Source organism: Lynx canadensis, chromosome D1 (assembly GCF_007474595.2).
Source record: "Lynx canadensis isolate LIC74 chromosome D1, mLynCan4.pri.v2, whole genome shotgun sequence".
Taxonomy (NCBI): Eukaryota; Metazoa; Chordata; class Mammalia; order Carnivora; family Felidae; genus Lynx; species Lynx canadensis.
Genome location: NC_044312.2, coordinates 59,948,485 through 59,968,984, shown reverse-complemented (window position 1 = coordinate 59,968,984; position 20,500 = coordinate 59,948,485). Strand labels below are relative to the sequence as shown.

The 20,500-nt window shown below is 49.1% G+C and overlaps 1 protein-coding gene across 1 annotated transcript in view; it reads right to left on the bottom strand.

The window, feature by feature from the left end:
- Window positions 1-392: 392 nt before the first annotated feature.
- LOC115525497 (short transient receptor potential channel 2) overlaps window positions 393-20,500 on the bottom strand; it is a 37,990-nt gene continuing 17,882 nt past the window's right edge. Inside the window, exons 11-22 of the mRNA XM_030332716.1 lie at window positions 18,525-19,302; window positions 16,462-16,674; window positions 15,352-15,516; window positions 14,159-14,333; window positions 11,184-11,384; window positions 10,937-11,099; window positions 9,832-9,924; window positions 5,499-5,691; window positions 4,831-4,958; window positions 4,630-4,708; window positions 1,769-1,898; window positions 393-903 (exon numbers count right to left, since the gene is read on the bottom strand). Of these exons, the coding sequence (XP_030188576.1) occupies window positions 524-903; window positions 1,769-1,898; window positions 4,630-4,708; window positions 4,831-4,958; window positions 5,499-5,691; window positions 9,832-9,924; window positions 10,937-11,099; window positions 11,184-11,384; window positions 14,159-14,333; window positions 15,352-15,516; window positions 16,462-16,674; window positions 18,525-19,302 (2,698 nt within the window). The 3' untranslated portion in view covers window positions 393-523. The remainder of the gene's footprint in view (window positions 904-1,768; window positions 1,899-4,629; window positions 4,709-4,830; window positions 4,959-5,498; window positions 5,692-9,831; window positions 9,925-10,936; window positions 11,100-11,183; window positions 11,385-14,158; window positions 14,334-15,351; window positions 15,517-16,461; window positions 16,675-18,524; window positions 19,303-20,500) is intronic.

The window sequence follows — 20,500 nt, the reverse complement described above, 5'->3', positions numbered from 1 at the left end:
AGAAAGGGAGAAAGGGAGGGAGGGAGAGAGGGAGGGAGGAAGGAAGGAAGGAAAGGGAGGGGAGGGAAGGGAAGAGGAGGGAAGGAAAGGAAGGAAGGGAGATGGATTCATCGCCCATTTGTCAGATGAGGAATGCAAAGCTAAGGAAAGAAGCAACTTGCTCAAGATCAAAGAGTTAGTATTAAAACCAGGCTCCCTGCCTCCCAGTCCAGAATCCTTTCCACTAATGATGTGAAGGAACTCAAGTAGGAGCCTAAACCCAAGATACCTGGGACCCCATAGCAAGACATTTGTCTGTCCTGCTCCCACAAGAGTCCATTTCAGGGACAAGGGAAAGGGATCTCAAAACGTGAAGAGACAGAGATCCTTACACTTTCTGGAGGCATCTGACATCCAGAACAGAAACTTTATTGAGGCAAGTAAAGCAGCACAGGCTTCTACTAAGTGACCCCTACCCTCACTTATCTAGGCTTCTCTACCTAGTAACAGAAGAAGGGACCCTCCCACTGCATCAGGACCCCCCTTAGATTCCCAAATCTTCCTCCTGGGGCAGGTCCCCAGCTGCCTCTGATTCTTGCTCCCTGTGCACTAACACGTGAGCTGGGGAGGAAGGGCCAGACTCTCCAGAAGCTGGAGTCCTAGCCCCTCCAGCATCCTGAAGCCCAGTTTCCGAAGATACCTGGGTCCCCACAAGCCCTGGCACTGTCAGCTCTGGGGTTTCAGGGATGGGGGGGCCCAGATTCTGGAAGCTGTTGCGCAGTCGGGTGATGTAGCGACTGAGGACGCTGGCACCTCCGGGTGGTCGGGGTGTCCCTCCCTCTTCCAGAGTCCGCCGCACACCAGCCACCTCACTTTGCAGTCGAGACACAGTCTTGGTCAGCTCTGTCAGTCTGTTGCCCAGGTCTGGGGGTGTGGGGGAAGGTATTGATGGGGATCATCTCAGAAGATGAGCGTGCCCTGAACCACTTCTACCCTCAACAGAATCTCAGGGGACATATGCCTGTGGGTCCTGAGGGAGGAAAACTGGAGAAAGTGAGAGACTGGCTCGTGGGCTGGGGATCAGGAGCAGGCAGAGTCTGGGGCAGATGAATCTGAGTGGGGCTGAGGTGGCCATGAGTTTAGAAGATACAAAGAAGGAAAGGGATCCTCTCCCCAGAGAAGGGGTCAGGAATCACAGGGATGGGAAAGTTTTAATGGGTAGAGATTTGTGCCTCTACCCCTGTCAGCCCTGTTCCCATCTAACCATCCTCAGGGCCCAGTTTCAATTACACCTCTGCTTTCTCCCATTTCTGGTCCTCTATTCTTCTACCTTCCCAATAGCCTGTCAAAATAATAGGTGCTCTCTCTCTCTCTCTCCCCCCCACCTTGGGCTCCCATGGCAATTTGGGTCTCTCCTAGCTAAGCACTATCTGCCTACAAAGATGGTTTCTCTTTCTCACCAGACTGAAAGTTTCCCCTGTGTCTCTGCTTGACATAGTACCCCTTCCCTCCAAGATGAGGCTGGAACAAATGGAATGTAGTGGTGAATGGCGGTTGAGTGAGTGAATAAGTGAATGAGTGAATAATGAGTTAAGTGAGTGAGTGAATGGGTAAGAGAGTGAATGAATCAACAAACACATGAAGGATTAAATGAAATGAATGGAATAAATGTCTGAATGGCTCAGAGAGTCATTGAGTAGAAAGGCCACACTGCAGGGTGTGTTTGGGTGTGTGGTATTTATATGAGCAAGGACTGGCAATGGGGAAGGTTTGGGGGCAAGCCACTAACCTTTCCGACGGGTCTCCTCAAACTCCCGCCGGGCTGTCTCTATGTAGCGCTGTACCAGGGCCTTGATGACTCGGAGGCGATAGGATCCACGTTCTCCCTCCCCAGGCCCTGCCCCTGCCCCAGGATTGGCCTGCGATGGGAACACCAGAGGGTGAGAGAGACCCCCACCCCAAGCCATTCTCTAATTCTTTTTTTTTTTTTTAAATTTTTTTTTTCAACGTTTATTTATTTTTGGGACAGAGAGAGGCAGAGCATGAACGGGCGAGGGGCAGAGAGAGAGAGGGAGACACAGAATCGGAAACAGGCTCCAGGCTCTGAGCCATCAGCCCAGAGCCCGACGCGGGGCTCGAACTCACTGACCGCGAGATCGTGACCTGGCTGAAGTCGGACGCTTAACCGACTGCGCCACCCAGGCGCCCCATCCATTCTCTAATTCTTGTGCCCTCCCCCAGATGATAAAGGTTGGAGGCCAAGTCTGTGCAGACTTTGCTGCCCCTGAAGGCCACATAGTTAGACCCTGATGCAGTCCTGGAAGACAGGAGGCAGACGCTGAGGAATGGCCAAGGGTAAGAGAACCAGGGTAGGGGGGCGAGGGGTCGGTAGGGGTGCAGGGGGTGGGTGGGGCAGGGCAAAGACAAAAATGTTGAGCCGGGCACAGTTGAGTTCTCTCTCCTGCCACCAACCCCATCTTGCTTTTCTTGAGTTAGTCCAGGCTAACTCTGCCTTTCAAATTCTGCACAGGGGGAGACTAGGGGCTGGGGGGAGGCACTCACAGGTACCTGCTCATGCTTATGAGATGGATATCATCATGCCAATTAGAATGATTGGTTTGGGGTCCAGTTATAGGCCTCAGGACGGTATCAGAAGAGCAAGCAGGGCATATGGATGGAGCAGACAGTGGAGAGAGAACAGAGGTGTAGTAGGCAAAGCGCTAGACTGGGATGATTTAGGTTCAAATCCCAGCTCCGTCATTTAGCAACTTTGTGCCTCAGGCAAGCTACTCAATTTCTTCAGGCCTGAGTGTCTCCAAATTTAAGACAGAAATGGTAATAATGTCTACTTCCCAGGTTAGTACTTCACTGGGACATAGAGTAAGGGCTCTCCACATGCTTAGGAAATAATTGTTTTTATCTAGTTTTATCTTCTCTCTAGATATTTTAGAGTTAGCATATGTACTTTTATAATATAACAAAAGCAAAACATTTTTTAAATATTTTCAGGGAAAAGATGGGATTGACCAAGATGGGCAGGCAGAAGCATGAGAGACAATGATAGGTCCTTTACAGCTACAGAGTTATGTAAAGCATTTTTCTTATTAAATAATCAGTAAAGACTTAGGGAGGCCATTTCCTAAGGATGTGGGATAGGTGGGAAAAGGACACCTGATTGGATCATCAAAGAATAAGTGAGGTGGGGGCAGCTGGGAGAAGGGTGGGACTCCCATGGGGGTGCACTGGAGGACTGGGGTGATCCCAGCTGGCTAGTGCGGGGGGGTGGTCCAGCAAGACACACTGCTTATGCCCATTCAGGACTGGCACATGCCCGGAGAATGGGGTTCAAGCCCAGGCAAAGAGGCAGAGTCTCACCCTAGGGTGGAGGAGTCTTGACACATGGTCTGCAAATATGCATCAGGCAGCCTGGACAGGAACAGGAAGTGGCAGGGGGAATAGGGTGATAATTCCAGAATTTGGAGTCAAAAGTCCATTAAGGTAAAGGAGGTGTCTACACAGGAACTCCTGGAGCCAGGAGGTCGTGGGAACAGGGAACCCTGGGTGTTTAGTTTCTTGTAAGCCATCCTGTTTTCCCCATGCTGAACACATGCAGTTTACTGTGCCTAGAACTCCCATGTCCACTGTATCTGCCCATCAACCTCCTGTTTACCCTTCAGGATACTGTTCTGCCCTCAAGACTCCGGGAAACTCCCGGATTCCTGGGTCTGGGGCCTGTCCTCTGTGCTTCTTTCTACCATAGGCTGGCTGTGCTGTGCAATTACAGTCCATCTCCTTCCTACTCTAGACCTTGAGGGACCACCATTATGCATATCTTTATTTCCAGAATAGGTGTGCTTTGGTAAGTACTTGTTGAACAAACTATTGACCAATCAGGAAGAGCCTTCTTCACCTGGGGATCTGGCTTGGCGACCCTGGCCTGGAGAGATCCTCAGGTAACAAGTTTTAAAGGGAACAGATAGAACCCCCTACAGACCTGGCAGTAACGCTGGTCTGAATTAGGATGGGGCACCCATGCCTGGGTTAGGGAACAGATAACAAGAGATAAGGGAGCCCCTTGGAGGCTCAGCCTCCTCTCTCAGGCCTCTATCAGCCATTTAATTTCCTAGTTTGTGGGGCATTTGTCCCTTGGTTTCTTAACTTTTTTTTTTTTTTTTAATGTTCATCTGTGTCTTGGCTCAGTTTAGGGCCAAGAGGTTTGTCTGAAGGCTGGGAGCTTTTTTTTTCTTTCTGATGGCAAAAAGATTATGTAAAAATAGTAATAAAAATACAATACTGAAAAGGATTATTGGGGGAGTAGGGGTTTCTTGATCCTTCTGTGGCTCAGCAGAGGCTCCGATGGCCACTTAAGGTTATAGGATGTGCCTGAGCCGAACAGGGTGTCAGTGGCTTGGGAGCAAGGTGGCATGGATTTCTGTTTAAGCTGGGTGACCCATGGTTGGAAATCTAGAAAATGGCCAGAGTCAAGAAGAAGGAAAGGCAGTCATATGTTAGAGGAGGACCTAGGAGCTGGCCTTCTGGAGAACATGTCCAGAAAGACAGACGAGGGTGTGCAGACAAACAGGTGGTATAGATAATACCATTGAAGGCCTGTTGTGACGAAGACCACGGACAAGCAAATGAGGTACTCACAAAAGTGGGGATTGGCGGGTAGTCTGGCTTCTTGGTTTTACAGCAGGAACAGCAACAGCAGATGAAGCGGAATATTCTCCTGAGAGATTCAGAGGACCCACAGTGGTTGATCAGGGGACAGGGTGTAGGGAATTGGGCAGGAGCTGGGCTAGGGGTGCTGGGTGCTTGGGGGGTTGGGAGCGAAAGCTCTGAGGTCATTACCTGAGAAGGTAGAAGAGGGCCTTGGGGGAGGGCAGGATGTTGAAGGGCACAGGCAGCGTCAGGCCTTCCCGGAAGTAGGACAGGTAGAGCTTGGAGCGAGCAAACTTCCACTCCACATCGGCGTCGTCCTGAGGCCGGAGGCAGAGGCTGTGCAAGGACTGCTTTGGCCCCTCGCCCTCCTGCCCGCGCAGTCTGCCTCATGCTTCCCCTGGTCTCCATGTCTCTCCTGCAGTGTGCCAAGCGCCGCCTTCTCCCCATTCCCATTTATCACTCACATTTCCCCCACCTGGCTCCCCCCTTCCTTTCTTCCTCACCACTGTCTTTCATCCTCTGACATCCAATTCCTGCCCAGGCTGTTCTCCAGCCACAAACCTGACCCCATCCATCTTCCCTCTCCCGTCCCATGTTCCCATCTACATTTCCACAACACACCCTTCCTCCCCACCATGAAGCGTCTTGTGTCTGGAGAAACGAATAGCATTATTAAAGAGCCTCATTTTAGAGATGAAGAAAATGAGGCCTGGTAAGGAAAACTTGCCCCAAGCCACAAAACAAAACAGGAGGGGAGCCAGAGGAGGAACCCAAGTGTCTGGACTCCTTGCATCCATTTCCTCTCCATCTCTGTGTCCCTTCTTTTCCCTGGCCACAGATGGCCTCAGTCCACACACCTCAATCTTCTGGAAGGAGTTGGTAATCATGGCAATGAGCATGTTGAGCAGCACAATGACCATGACGATGGTAAAGATGCCGTAGAGGGCCCGGCCCACGAATTCAGGCACCAGAAACTGAGGCATGTCTACAACGCTGTGCTCCTCCATGCCAAACATGGTCCAGAACAGAAACTGGAATGTCTCGTTGAAACTGGTGTGCCGGGCCAAGCAAAGGATAGGATGTGAGGGGTGGGAGAAGAGCCTCAGCACCACCCGGACACACTCCTCCTCACCCTCCGGGACCCAGCCAGACACACTCCTCCTCACCTTCCAGGACCCAGCTAAGGGCGATCTGCTTCTATGAAGCCCTTTGGACCACAATGACCCATACCTACTCTTGTCATTTCTGAGCTCTCACTTTTATTCTTTCAGTAAGCCAATATTTATAGAGCATGTTACTACGAGCCAAATGTACTAAGGATACAGCTATGAGAGAGAGAGTAGGGGCATGAAGACCAGTTAAGAAACTTGTCATGGTCTGGGTGAGAGAGGATGGTGATTTGGACCACTCTGATAGCAAAGCCAGTGCCACCTCTTCCGGGAAGCCCTTCCTGAACTCCCTTCTCGACCCCCAGCAGAATGTGCTTGTCTGTTAGTCACTCACAGACCTGATCACGTTATCTGTGAATCCATCTTACTCCCTCCATCTCAGTGCCAGTTCAGGCCTAGATTACTGCAACAGCCCCTGCATCTGGTCTCTGGCTTCAATCTCTTGTTATTCTGTCCTCTACATTGCATCCAAGGTGTCCTTCCTTCCTTCCTCCCTCCCTCCCTCTCTTCTTTCTTTCTTTCTCTTTCTTTCTTTCTTTCTTTCTTTCTTTCTTTCTTTCTTTCTTTCTTTCGAAAGAGAGAGTGAATGGGGCGGGGAGGGGGAAAGAAAGAAAGAGAGAGAGAGAGAGAGAGAGAGAGAGAGAGAATCTTAAGCAGGCTTCACGTTCAGCATGGAGCCCAATACTGGGCTCAATCTCACAACCCTGGGATCACTACCTGAGTTGGCTCAACCAACTGAGCCACCCAGGTACTCCCCCCTCCCCTGCCCCATCTAGGTGTTCTTTTTAATTGCTGATTTGAGGTTTGTCAAACCTTAAATGCTCCTAATCACTCTCAGTTCATATGCCTACCATGCAACTTACCTGAGATTGTTAGCAGAAATATTTTTTTTTTACTTAATAAGGTGTCATCTGTGAACGAACAGCACAGGAGGGCTCAGGCTGCCTGTGCCACTGTGGAGTGACTGATACCACCAGGACCTATGAAGCAAGCTGGAATGAATGGTTGCTGCCTCTGGTGCTACAGTTCACGGTTTCAGCTGTCTAAGCTCAGTTCCTTTAAGTTAACATCCTGAAGGTTGGATGTGAACAAAAGTTCTTAGTAAGAGGATTGGTCTCCATTTATACTGGAATAAAGCCTCCATTTATACTGGAACCAATGACAAAGCCTTGACCAATATCCACAGGCCCAAGTGTAGCTCCTTCAGCATCATTGATAAAACCATGTAGTTGCACTCATGAAGAATTTATAACAGAATCATTGCTTCGAAGGCCACCCGGAGCTCCCTGGCATGCTGGAAACAGCCCAAGCTTCTTAGGAGGACATTCGTGGGCTCCATGACCTGGCTCCTCTATCCTCTCCAGCTCTTCTCTCAGAACTCCCTCTACATGCCAACCATGGAAGACATCTTGCTATTCTACAGCCATACCTCCCTGCTTTGGTACATGTTCCCTTTCTGCCCAGGATGCCCTACACCTTCTCTGAAGTCCATAATCCTTGTAGGTGGAGTCCAGATAATTCCTTCCTGGTGAAGTCTTTCCTGATTACCCAAGCTGGCTGGAATGAATGGTTGCCACCCCTAGGGGTTTCCCCCGGAAGGAGCTTTCCCCTGTGGGTCTCCTCAACAGAAGTCCTCCTTCCTCACAGCACTTATCACCACAAATTGAGCTTATTTGTGCACACTGGGTATCTTCTTCATGAGACTGAGCCTGGTTCGGTTCATTTCCTCTATCTGTGCTTCCAGTGCCAGGGATAGGACTTACTGCAAAGGTGTCAGTAAATGGGTGTGGGCCCGACAACAATTATAAAAAGCCCACCACAACTGAATGATGAAGTGAATAAACTTAAAAAGTGGGCAAATGAATGAATGGACAATGAATGAGTGAGTGAATAAACAGACACAAGAATTATTGGCTATGTTTTGGAAGAACTGAGCATCAAAAAGAAATAATGACTATAATGGATCTTATATTTAAAAAAATCTTTGAATCCCATAGTGATTTTTAAAAAATAAGACAGCACTTCTTTAGAGAAGAATGCCAGCAAAGAAATATAGAAAGAGAGGCGCCTTGGTGGCTCACTCAGTTGAGCGTCTGACTTCAGCTCAGGTCATGATCTCACATTCATGGGTTCAAGTCCTGCATCAGGCTCTGTACTGACAGCTCAGAGTCTGGAGCCTGCTTTAGATTCTGTGCTCCTCTCTCTCTCTCTCTCTCTGCCTCTCCCCTGCTCATGTTCTGTCTCTTTCTCTGTCTCTCAAAAATAAATAAATAAATAAATAAATAAATAAATAAATAAATAAATAAAATGTTAAAAAATTTAAAAAAATATATAGAAAGAATGGCAGTAGTAGAAGATCACCATCTTGAAACCACTATTATAATAACTGATTCATGGATGCTAAAGCCACTGAGTGAAAGGTTGCAAGGGAACAGGTTAGTCACACGGTCTCAGCATATCTTTATACTACTAAAGGGCATCCTTAGTACTTTTACAGTGAAGAGGTTTGCTAGACCATTGGGCCTCCCAATGGGCTACATTGACATCTTCTGTCTCCTGATGTGATGCAGTGGAAAATACACATCATCAGCTATGTTGTGTTCTTGACAAAACTGCTTAACTTTAATCTTATCATGAGGAACTAGTCAGATAAATCCCAACTGTAGAATACTCTACAGTATACTTTGATCTGTACTCTTCAAAAAAGTTCATTTGTTATGAAAGACAAAGAAAAGGTAGAGGGCATGTTGCAGATTAAAGGAGACTAAAGAGAGGGGCCCCTGGGTGGCTCAGTCGGTTGGCGTCCGACTTCGGCTTAAGTCATGATCTTGCCGTCTGTGAGTTTGAGCCTCGCGTTGGGCTCTGTGTTGACAGCTCAGAGCCTGGAGCCTGTTTCGGATTCTGTGTCTCCTTCTCTCTCTGCCCCTCCCCCGCTCATGCTCTGTCTCTCTCTCTCTCTCTCTCTCTCTCTCTCTGTCAAAAATAAATAAACATTAAAAAAAATTTTTTTTAAATAAAGGAGACTAAAGAGATATGATAACAAAATGAAACACATGACCCCAGATAGGTTCTCAGAGTTTTAAAAGGGTAGAAAGACTTTTGGCAGGGGGGGGGGGGGGCAACTGGAGAAACTTGAATAAGAACTATACAGAAAATAATAATTTGGGTTCAATATTAATTAATTAATTAAACAATTTTTAAAGTAAGCTCTACATTCAATGTGGGGCTTGAACTCACAACCCCCGGATCAAGAGACACATGCTCTACTGACTGACCTAGCCAGGTGCCCCTTGATATTAAATTTTTTGAGGGTGGGAGTGCCTGGCTGGCTCAGTCAGTAGAGCATGTGACTCTTGATCTTGGAGTCATGAGCCCCACATTGGGCATAGAGCTTACTTAAGAAAAGAAAAAAGAAGAAGCATCCAACTTCATCTCAGGTCATGATCTCATGATTCATGGGTTAGAGCCTGCTTTGGATTCTCTGTCTCCCTCTCTCTCTGCCCCTTGTGCATGCTCTCTCTCTCTCTCAAAAATTAAATAAACATTTAAAAAAAAAGAAAAGGAAGAAGAAATAAATTTTTTTAGTGTGATAATCGTTTTGTGGTTATGCTCTTAGGAAATCTGAAATATTTAGGGATAAAGTGTCATGATGTTCGCAACGTACTTTTAAATGTTTCAAGGAAAATAAAATAAGAAGAGCAATAGATAGAGCAAAGTGTAGTAAAACATTAACAACTGATGAAGCTAGGTGAAGGGTATATGGGCAACCACTGTGCTTTTAACTTTTTCATAGGATTGACATTTTTCAAAATAAAAAGTTTGGGGAAAAAGTGAATGAGTAAATGAGTTAATGAACAAATGAATGAGTAGGAATCAATGAGAGAGTGAATTATTGCTCAAACAAGAGATTAATTATGAATGAAGAGATGAGAAAGGAGAGGGAAGGCAGTGGTGATCACTAAGTTCCAGACCAATCAGCCCCAGACTCCCACCTACCCACCCTGCCTCCACCCCAGCATACTTGCCCAGACGCTCTGTCTCCTGGTAGGGCACGTAGATGTTGTTGAGGCCACAGAGGAAGGCAGTCAGGATGATCATGAGGATGAACATAAACCTGGCAGGGGGTGGGATGGGGAAAGGTCAGAGAAGGTTTCTATGTTGGGAGAAGTCAGGTTCTGGGAAGAGGGATCAGGCGATGGCCTCCCAGACTCAGCATCTCTTGACAAGTATTCAAATTTGGTGATTATTAAGAACAGAGAAAGTAAAGATGGGAAAGGAGAAGTCATTTAAAATGGTGCCAAAGCAGGAGCTCTTCCTTGAGAATGAAGGATACTTAGTTGAAGTGATCCAAGCTGGGGATGGGCCAGTCTCCCAGGGAGGGACTGAAATGCTAAGAGGTGGTTCAAGGAAGAGTGAGGCAGACAGTCCTACTGGACAGGATTTATCAGCAGCAGTGGTAAAGCTACCTGTGAGAATGGGTCAGCCTGCAACAGGGGCTGGGTGGGGGGCATGCGGGTAGAAGAGTCTCAGGGGTGGGGTGGGAGATTCTCCTCAAGCTGAGCTGAGCTGAAGATGTTCGTAGATGTAACCAGGGCTTCAGGCAGGGGATTCCCTGGGCAGCAGGCAGTAACTATGGGCTCTGCTTAGCGGGAGAGTCCAGGTTTGGCTGCCAATTATTAGGTGATAAGCACCAAGAATACCAGATAATGCCATGAGTTCAAAGAGCTGTTGCAGAGTGGGAATGATCCAAAGGGACCCCTGACTCCAGTGCCCTTACCACAAAGATGGGAAAACTGAGGCCCTGAGAGGGTCATGAGGAGCAACAGAACTGGGGCTGGAACTCCCATCCAAGGGCTAGTCCTGCTCTCAGTGGTTCCTAATCTTTTCAGGGCTCATGGGCTTCTTTGAGAATTAGATGAAAGTTATAGACCCTTGCTGCAGAGAAATGTGCATTTACGTCTACATCCCTAGTTTTGTCTGTAATTTCAGGACCTCAGAGGTCTCTGGAGCCTCTGCAAGGAAGCGAGGTTAAAAACCCCTGTGCCAACTAGAGGTGAGGACTTTTACAAGGAGGTCAAGTGGAGTCTATCACAGTGGAGGATGCTCTGAGCAGGTACAGTACTCACCGGATCATGTCGTCAATCATCCTGCCAATAGAAATCTGCAGAGTGCCCAGGGACTCATGGGCTGGCAGGATGTAGGCCAGGCGGGTGAAACTGAGCATGCTGGTGATGGCAAACAACACCTCTGCCAGGAACTGGGGGTCCTCAGTGCGCCACTCACTTCGCTCTGTGCAGGGTGGAATGAGGCTGAGGCTGACATCCAAAGGAGAGAAGGGCCTGGGGGACCCCAACTGAGTTGGGGGGCACTCACCAGCCGTGGTGAAATAGTGGCAGGCAGCCCCGTTGGGGGCATCCCGGCAGTGCACGTGGGCAAGCCCGGCCAGAAGGAGGCGCAGCGCAAAGGCCGCCAGGTACAGGGACAGGATGACCACATCCAAGAAGTTCCACCAGTCCAGGAGGTAACTGCGCAGGCCCTCAATCCACACTTCCTTGCACTCAAACCACAGAAAGCCTGAAGGTAGGAGGCAGGGACAGGACGAAGCAGAACTGTCCTGCTTCCAGGTCAGAGCTAGGTTATGGTGTGCGGGCACCTATCCGTGGGGCGGGGGAGCTAAAACATCACAGGGACGAAGGTGATTAAACATAACCATGCAATCTACGTAACTACAAAGTGATCTGTGAAAATAAAGAAGACTACCAGCTGATGTGGACTCCTCTACCGTGGGGCCTGCACCAATGATCCCAGTTGGCTTATATGCATAAACTAACACCTGGGAGAGGTTGGTACTGGGAGGGAATGGTTTAAATCTGTTTCTCCCTGCCCTCCACTAAATAAATGCTGGACAAATATTTCTAGAATATTGACTTGAAGGGTCTCCAAACTATTTGCCTGCTCTGAGTGCCCATGTCTCAGTGGGGAAAAGTGCCAGACCTAGGGATGGGGGCGTTGGGTCTTGGACCCCATTAGCCAGGTAACCCTGCCACATTGTACCCTTCTGCATTCCCTGGATACACGTTGTGTGCTTTTTCTGTCTGCCTAGAATGCCCTTCCACACCCATTTGAAGCCAGGCTCGCCTATATGGCTCAGGTCAAATACTGCCTTGTCTGCAAAACCTTCCCTGAGCAGGTGCAGTGAGTTGCTCCCTGAACTCTGCTCTCACAGCTCCATTCAGATCTCTGTGATGCCATCAACCACGGGGCCCTATGGGGTATCTCTTCCTGGGTCTGTCTCCCCTCACCGCCCCTAAACTCTGAACTCCTTAAGGGCAGGGACCATGTCTGATTCATCTCCTTGTCCCCAGTGCCCAGAACAAGGCCGAGTAGTCACTATTAAACTAACATTTATTAAGCTACCACCATATGCCAGTGGGACCCTGGCACAAATATGGTCCCCGGCCTTCCAGGATTCTAGTGAGGGAGATGGGCAAGTAGCCAAGTGGTTACAATTCAGTATGGTGAATACAAAGATTGAGGAGCAGGGAAACAGGTTGTTTTGGGAGTATTTAGGAAGGGACCCTCACCCTGATTTGGGGGCCAGGGAAAGCTTCTCAAAGAAAGTGACATTTAAGCTGAGATTTGAAGGAAGAAGGGGAGCCAGCCAGGTGATGGGGTCATGTGGGAAGGGGACAGGACTGGAGAAAAAGAATGAGCATAGGCCTGGGACAAGTGGGAACATGGTGTGGTCAGGAACTGAATCAATTCTGACAGCAGCAGACTATCTTGTGAACCTGGGATGGATGTTCAGTCCTATATGTTGTTGCATGGATGGATGGATGGAACCATATTTAATTTATCCGTGCATTATCAGGGCTTCACTCACAGTGAACAACAAGCATTTATTAGGAGTTTGCTGACTAAGCTAGGGCTGAGGGGAGGGCAGCTGAGGAAGGGGGCCTATGGCCCAACCTGCTGAGCTGCCCAGCCAGAGGCTAGATAGAGCTCTGGGGGGTTCTTGTAATTGCCTTTGCTGAACTGTTCAAGAACACTTGATTTCTGCTATAGAAGAAAACCAATGGAATGCATGAACCTTACATGTTGAGCATAGATAAGTTAGTTATTTGGGTGGCATGTTGAACAAATAAAACGAGTGGAGCATTTGTGTGTGAATACATAGAAAGGGATTAAGTATTCATAATATACTGAATATACATGAGGCAGCTGAAGCCCTCAGGATTCATCAGCTCTTAAGTCAGCTACCCACTGTTGATACCCTTTCTGGCCCTATGTGTCTTTTGCACAAGAATTCCTTGGGGTGCCTGGGTGGTTCAGTTGGTTAAGCGTTAGACTTCAGTTCAGGTCATGATCTCATGGCTTGTGAGTTCAAGCCCCATGTTGGGTTCTGTGCTGACAGCTCAGAGCCTGGATCCTGCTTCAGATTCTGTGTCTCCCTCTCTCTCTGCCCTTTCGCTGCTTGAGTGCTCTCTCTCAAAAATAAATAAATTGGGGCACCTGGGTGGCTCAGTCAGTTAAGCATTAGACTTCGGATCAGGTCATGATCTTACGGTTCGTGAATTTGAGCCCTGCGTCGGGCTCTGTGCTGACAGCTCAGAGCCTGGAGTCTGCTTCCGATTCTCTGTCTCCCTCTCCCTCTCTGCCCTTCCCCCACTGGCGCTCTCTCCCTCTCTGTCTCTCAAAAATAAATAAACATTAAAAAAAATAATAAAATAAGTAAACATTAAAAAAAAAAAAAAAGAATTGCGAAGGAAATTCCTAGCTGCTCATCAGGATGATTAGCAAGCTTCAGCTGTAGCCAGACATACTTGCCCCCATGTCTCTCCTATAGACCAAGTGTTGGGGCGAGGCAACTTCTGGCTCTCGCAGCCCCTGCTTAAACTTCAACTCTGGTTCTCATAACAGCACCACCATTTATGGATTTAGTAAACTGTATGATTGAAGCATCTCAGTTTGGTCTGTGAGCCTTTCTGTTCCATGACTTTCGGGATAGACTGCCTGGTGTCCTGGCAGGTTACCATTACGCCAGGGTCATTTCCCACCTGAAGCTATGGACCAGTGTCTTATTTGTGAAAGGATAGGAACCTCTGGAGTGGGGTAAGAATGGGGCCCCTGCTCAGGGAGTCTTATCACAGGGCTAGGTCCTCTAACTAGGGGTGAATAGAAACGGTCCCTTGGAGCGCTGGAGCCTAGAGGGGTTTGGTTCTATGTTTGCGGGCATCTACAGGCAGAGGGTCCCCCCCACCCCCGCCTCTACTGGAGTATTTACTTTGAAGAACCGTGAGGGAGCCCACAAGGGGGACCACTACAAATAAAGTGCCCCACACACGTACCTGTGACCCAAACCATGTGTAGGGAAGTCTCCCAGACGCTCTGGCTGCGGCCGCGGAAGGTGCTCAGCTGTGTCTCCATGGCCAGGGACTCACCCAGCAGGAAGATGAGGAACCACAGATAGGAGGCGGAGTGCAGCAAGAACTTCAGCACTGGGATCTTCAGCAGACGGCCCAGCTTGCAGGGAGAGGCAGGAAAGCATGGCTGTCAGAGGCCTGTCACACCACCGCTTCCTTGGAGAGCTTCCAGACCCCTCCTTTGACTTCCACACTTATCCAGACATTTATTGAGAATGTGCTCTATTTCACATCTATTTCCTTCACAGCTGTGTGAGGTGAGTAGTACTATTCCCATGTGTTTCAGCTAAGGAATTGAGGATCACAGAGTAAAACAACTTATCCTTGGAGGTCCCACAGGCTCTTCAGTCTCAACCAAATTAAAAAATAAATTCATCATCTTCCATCCTAAACTGGTTCCTTCTCTTCCTCCTCCTGTGTCCCCATCTCAGACAACGACCATCTCCCTAACTCCTACCCTCTCCCCAACCCATCCTCATGCCTCTAGTAGAGAGAACTTTCTAAAGCACATAACTAAAGGGATCACTCACTCCATTAAAATCCTACAATGGCTTCTATCACTGCTTATAAAGCACTGCTAGATCTGGCCCCTGCCTGCTCCCCATCACTCACTATTTGTACATATGCTTCAGCAACCAGAAATTCTTTCCGTCTCACTGATACTTTATGTTCTCCCTCCCCTGGGCCTGCAGACAAGCTGCTTCTGCTCCCTGGGACACCACTCTCCCTGTTTCTCACCTGGTTAACATTATATCCCCCGGATCAGGCATAACACCCATCTCGCAGCAGGGTTTCAAGGAAATGCTTGTTGAAATGAAGGAATAAAGATAGCTAGGTCCATACAGGCTCTCAATAATTTGTAGGTTGGGGCGGGGGTCTCTTTAGGAGATTTTGGGTCGTACATAAGATTCAGGCTTTGGAGGCAGAGAGACCTCAGTTTAAATCGGGACTGGGTTATTTACTGCGTCCCCTGGACAAAAAGAGCACTTCTGTTCCCCATGCCTCCTCTATAAAATAAAGTGTAATACCTACTTTCCAGGGCCACTTCAAGTGACTTCATGGGAACATTAGCAAAGTGCGCAATAAGTGACAGTTATCATTAACTTTTTTCTTAGTACCCGGGACTTGGGTGCCAGCCAGTAGCCGAGGCAGAGGAAGGGCATGGTGAGGAAGATGAGGAAGGCGACAAAGAGCTTCCAGATGGTGGTGCTTCCACGCCAGCCAGCCAGGTTCCCACACCAGATGGAAGACAGGACTTGCTGGCAGATGGGGTGTGCTACAAACTAAGCAGAGATGGCGCGTGAGCAGTGTGGGTGGTTACCAGGCAGGGAAGGGAGGGGGAGCCAATTGTGTGCACAGTCCTGCCTTCCCTGCCCCAGAGACGAACCATATTTCTTCTCAGGCCAGCCAGCTCAGAAGAGAGGCAACTCATTTGCCATGTGACCTTGGGCAGACCCCACCCTTAGGCCTTGGTTTCCTAGTCTGTGAGGGAGAAGCTTAACTCAAAAGATTTTTCTGGACTCTCTGGATTCCTCTTTCTTTCTTGAGTCTAAGCCAGGTAGTGGTGGGTGGAACTAGGTACCAGAGTCCCAGAACCCACAGGGTTTTCTGCCTTCTTAGAGATGTGGGGCACCAGTCTTGAGAAGGGGAGGAACAGGGAAAGTAGGATTTGATGTTTTGGGAGGCAGGGCCAGGGGAGCCATTATGAAGGAAAGTTTTTGGTTAAGCTACTGGTGAGATAGGATATCTGAAGATGGGTGAGATGGAGTAAGGGGTGGGAGAGGCTAGAAAGGGAGCATGTCTTCAGCTTATGGGGGCAGGCATCTAATAAGGTAAGGAATAGTGGAATCACTTGGTATGTAAGCCCTGAGAGATCTAGTCTACTCTTGTTGAATACAGAGAGATACCGAAGTTTAACAACAGAAGACTGGACCAAACTAACTCAATAGGCCAGAGGCAGAGCTGAATAAAACCCAGATGTCTGGTCTGAAGGTAGAGTCCTGATGGGTAATGGAACTTCCAAGGCCTGGGGAGAGGTTAGGGGCTTAGACTGAAGGTAAGAAGGGGGTTGGGGAGGCCCACAGGACCAGGGCCTAGCTAGAAGGGTGCTCAGGATCAGGTCTCAGAGGGCAGGGGGAGGACTTATTTAGGCTGGACTAGGGAATACCTAGCCATGGCAAGGCAGGGATTAGGGCAGGGGTGGGGGAGGTAGGTAGGGCCCAGCTGACCCGCTTCTGGTTGTAGTTGACGGCCAGTCTCAGCCTCGCCAGGTTGGGGATGCCTTCCTCAAAGGCCTGGCCCAGGCCCTCAGCCTCGGGTTCAGTCTCGTTGTCTTGGCCCAGGTCATTGAGTACTGCGGTGACCTCACTCTGGTTCCGGCACATGCCCAGCAATTCAAAGCCATAGTCCTGGCTCAGTGACTCCAGGGCAATGTACTCAGGCTGCAGGGAAGCAGATCTGTGTATGCCCACCGCCCTGCGGACACAGCTCTGGTAAGTCAGCTCCACCCTCCCAACAGTGGGCCTAGCTACCTCTGTGCTGCCTCAGGCCATCACCTCCCCACATATGATGTCACCCTGAGTCCTCCGTTCCTTCTCTGCCACCTCAGCTCTCCTCCTTGTTATAATTAGGGGCCTCTTGTGTCAACTTTGCTTCTCTGGTGCTCCATCGACCTCATCACTAAGTCACTGCAACCCAATCCCCTCTACCACTTTGCCAGTCCCTTGTACCTCCTTTCCTGGTCCCTGTTTCCTGTTCCACTTCTCATCCTCTTCTTTATGCCTTTCTTGTGTTCATTTCATTGTTTTTTGAGCACCTACCTTACATGAGAATCTGTGCCAGCAATGTTAGAAGCAGACATGAGTAAGGCAGTTCTCGCTCCACTTTACCCAATCTATTCTCACTTTTACTCAGGGCCCCAATCCCAGAGAGAATGCAGGCAAGAATTTAGGGAGGCTAGACCTGCACCCAGCACTGTCCCTCAGGTGGTATTACATTGGGCCAGGTGCTTCCCCTATGCAGGCCTTAGCTCCCTGGCTTGGAGGGTAGGGATGACAATCGGTGCTGCCTCCCTCAGTGGGCCACTGTGAGCACGGAGGGAAAGTCCTTCAGAGGAACCGCTCTTTCCTGCTATCTGTGAGGTGGGGGCTCTGATCCCTCCATAACTCTGGTGAAACAGCATGCTGTTTCCCCAGTGCACCTGGCATGGGACACATCCTGCCTCAGAACTCTGTTTCCCCACCTAATGGTAATCTCGAGCCTGGGGACCAAGTGTGCCTGGCACAGAGGGGGTGCTGGTGGATGAGTGAGGGACAGGACTGGGCTGGTGGTATTTAAGGCTCCTGACCAGTCCCCGCTTCCAGGCCTCCCCCGCTCCCCTTCACTCCTTCTCTGTCCCAAGCAGCCCCTTGTACTCATCACCATGTGTACTTTTCCTACCCAACAGCCTTGCTTGGATTGCACCCCCTACTGCAAATATCCTCCCTACTCCTCCTCCTCCTCCTCACTTGTTATTAAACCTCCTGGCTGTGCAGCCAAGATTAATTTTGCTTCTTTGAAGGAGTCTGCATGGAACACAACAGCTGTAGCTTCCTGACCTCCCTTTTCTAGGTTTTGGAAACCATGGAGCACCCTCCACAGAGGCACTCCAATGAAGCTGAGCATCCTAGGAGTGGCTTGTCCACCTCACTCTTGCCGATCACAAGCTCGAGGCTCCAACTCACAATGCTCAATATGGGGCCGCACAGGTTTTCAGAAAGGATGGGTCCCAGGGGCGCCTGGGTGACTCAGTCAGTTAAGCATCTGACTTTGGCTCAGGTCATGATCTCTCAGTTTATGAGTTCGAGCCCAGCGTTGCACTGTGTGCTGACAGCTCAGAGCCTGGAGCCTGCTTCAGATTCTGTCTCTCTCTCTCTCTCTCTCTGCCCCTCCCCCTCTCATGCTCTCTCTGTCTCAAAAATAAACATTAAAAAATTTTTTTAAAAGAAGGGACGGGTCCCACTGAATGTCATCTCTAAGTCTGTCTAGCTGCTTTTCTATCTGTGCTCTCCCTCCTTCCTCAGACAGACCCAGGGCATCCCTAGGGTGGGGTTTGTGCTGCCCCATAAATCTAGGTGGCCCTAGAGTGATGGCTCTCTTCCCATATAAATGGAGATTTACTGAGAACAGAACTAGGTCTCATTATCTTTCTGTTGTTTTCCACTTCCTGGAACACCCACCACGAGCCCACCCCTGACCATGTGGAAGGACAGATGCAGGGGACCAAGGGCAGGAGAAAGTATGAGAAACCAACCTTAAACTCAGGTTCCTTGCGTGCAAGGCGCCTGAGCTCCCGGCTGAGCTGGAAGGCAGCCAGCATGGCATCCTCACTGGCCAGCGAGAGGTGGGCCCTGCTGGCAATGCCGCGGTAGGTGTTGATGCGGGACAGGGAGAACTTCAGCAGGTCGTAGCGGCGGGCATTGCTGCACTCGAGGCAGGCACAGGAGACCGGGTGGGGCCGGGCAATGGTGTGGCCCTGGTCCATGAGCAACTGTGCGATCTCATACAGATCCTTCTGGCAGGCCAGGGTGAGTGGAGTGACACCAGGGGCAAAGCGTGAGCCATCAATTGAGGAGTCAAAGAAAGCCAGTGAGAAAGACCTAGTGTCCACTTTGCGGCCCTTCTCCCGTTCCAGCCGGGCCAGCAGACGACGCACCGCTGCTGGCTGGTTTGTGTCCACTGCCACTAGCAGTGCCTCATGGATCTGCCGGAAGTCAAACTTGACATTGGCCAACAGCACATCGGTGATGGCCTCGTGGCCCAGCCGGATGGCCAGATTGAGAGCTTCCCTCCAGGAGCGGTCCTCGGCCTCCTCCACGTTCCTCAGGGGCCCGCCTGGCCCACTGCCTGAAGCCTCCACCCCTGACTCCAGCAGGTGCTGCACTAGGCCCAGGCGGCCCTCCTGGATGGCAGTCAGGAGCGGAGGTGGGAACTTTAGCTTTTTGTTCACAATCTCCGTCCAGTTGGGCTGTGGCTGGATAAAGGATGGAGAGGGTGGGATCCCCAGTCTCCAACCCCCTTTGCTCTGACGCCTCCCTCATCCTTCCATCTTTAAGCCCTCAACCCAGCCACTGTTCTATTTTGCTTTAGACCAAACACATACTAACAGTGTTGCTTTCAAAGGACATTTAGTGTAGTGCCTATATATGCTCATTATCTGAGCACTTCACAAGTACAGTAACTATCCTTACAATAACCCTGTAAGGTAGGAGTGATCACACCCCCTTCAACAGGAGAGGAAACTGACATACAGACATGCTAAGCCACTTTGATGAGATACAGACCCAGATAGTCTGGCTTAGGAGTTAGTGTTCTTAACTACTTTTATGATACTTCTCAACTCAAATAGGAATTATTGTTACTAGTTTTGGATTTCTGGAATCTTTACTTATTTGAAACATCGAAAATGTGGGATGTAATAATACAAATAAATGATTCCACTTTCTTCTTTTAAGAAGGAAATTAACAATGCTACCACCTTTATCTGAAATTAAACTCTATATCAAATGTACATCCTACACTTTAGTATATATGTTTTATCCAATGTAATCATCTTATATAATGACATGAATGTCCCCCCAAAATTATGTCTGTGTACGGGATAAATTTCATTTCCATGTTTTTTGGGAATCAATCATTTTGGAAATACCCTTTCATACCATAGTAGTTTCTTGTATAGATTTTGTAAGCTTTTAGTAAATAATCTCATTTACTGAAATACTGATATTAAGAAAATTGGTCTTGCTTGAAAAAAGCATCTTTCTCTTTTTAAAAACCATTAGCTTGAAACTATACAAATTTATTCTTACAGTTCTAGAGGTCAGAATTCAGAAATTGGGATCATTGGGCTAAAAAGTCCAGGTATTGGCAGGAGAGGGTGGCTCTAAGGGAAAATCCCATTCCAGCTTCTAGAGCTATGTTCCCTTCATTCCTTAGTTTACGGCTACCTGCCTCCATCTTAAAGGCCAGCAGCACTGAAGATTACCAACATTTTCTTAGTCACCACTTTATTGTGTAGATCCTTAAAGGCAGTGCCAGGCCTGGGTCTGGCTGGGGATCCCTTCCCCAGCACAACTTCTACCCTCACAGGAACCTGCACACATTGGGCTAGCATGGGCACCCTGAAAAAGGGTAGGTTAAAGCAGGTGGACGGGGCCATGCTCGGAATCTACCACAGGATCTGCCCAGGACCCAGCTCCCATCTTGTTGACTTCATCTTCCAGCTGCTCA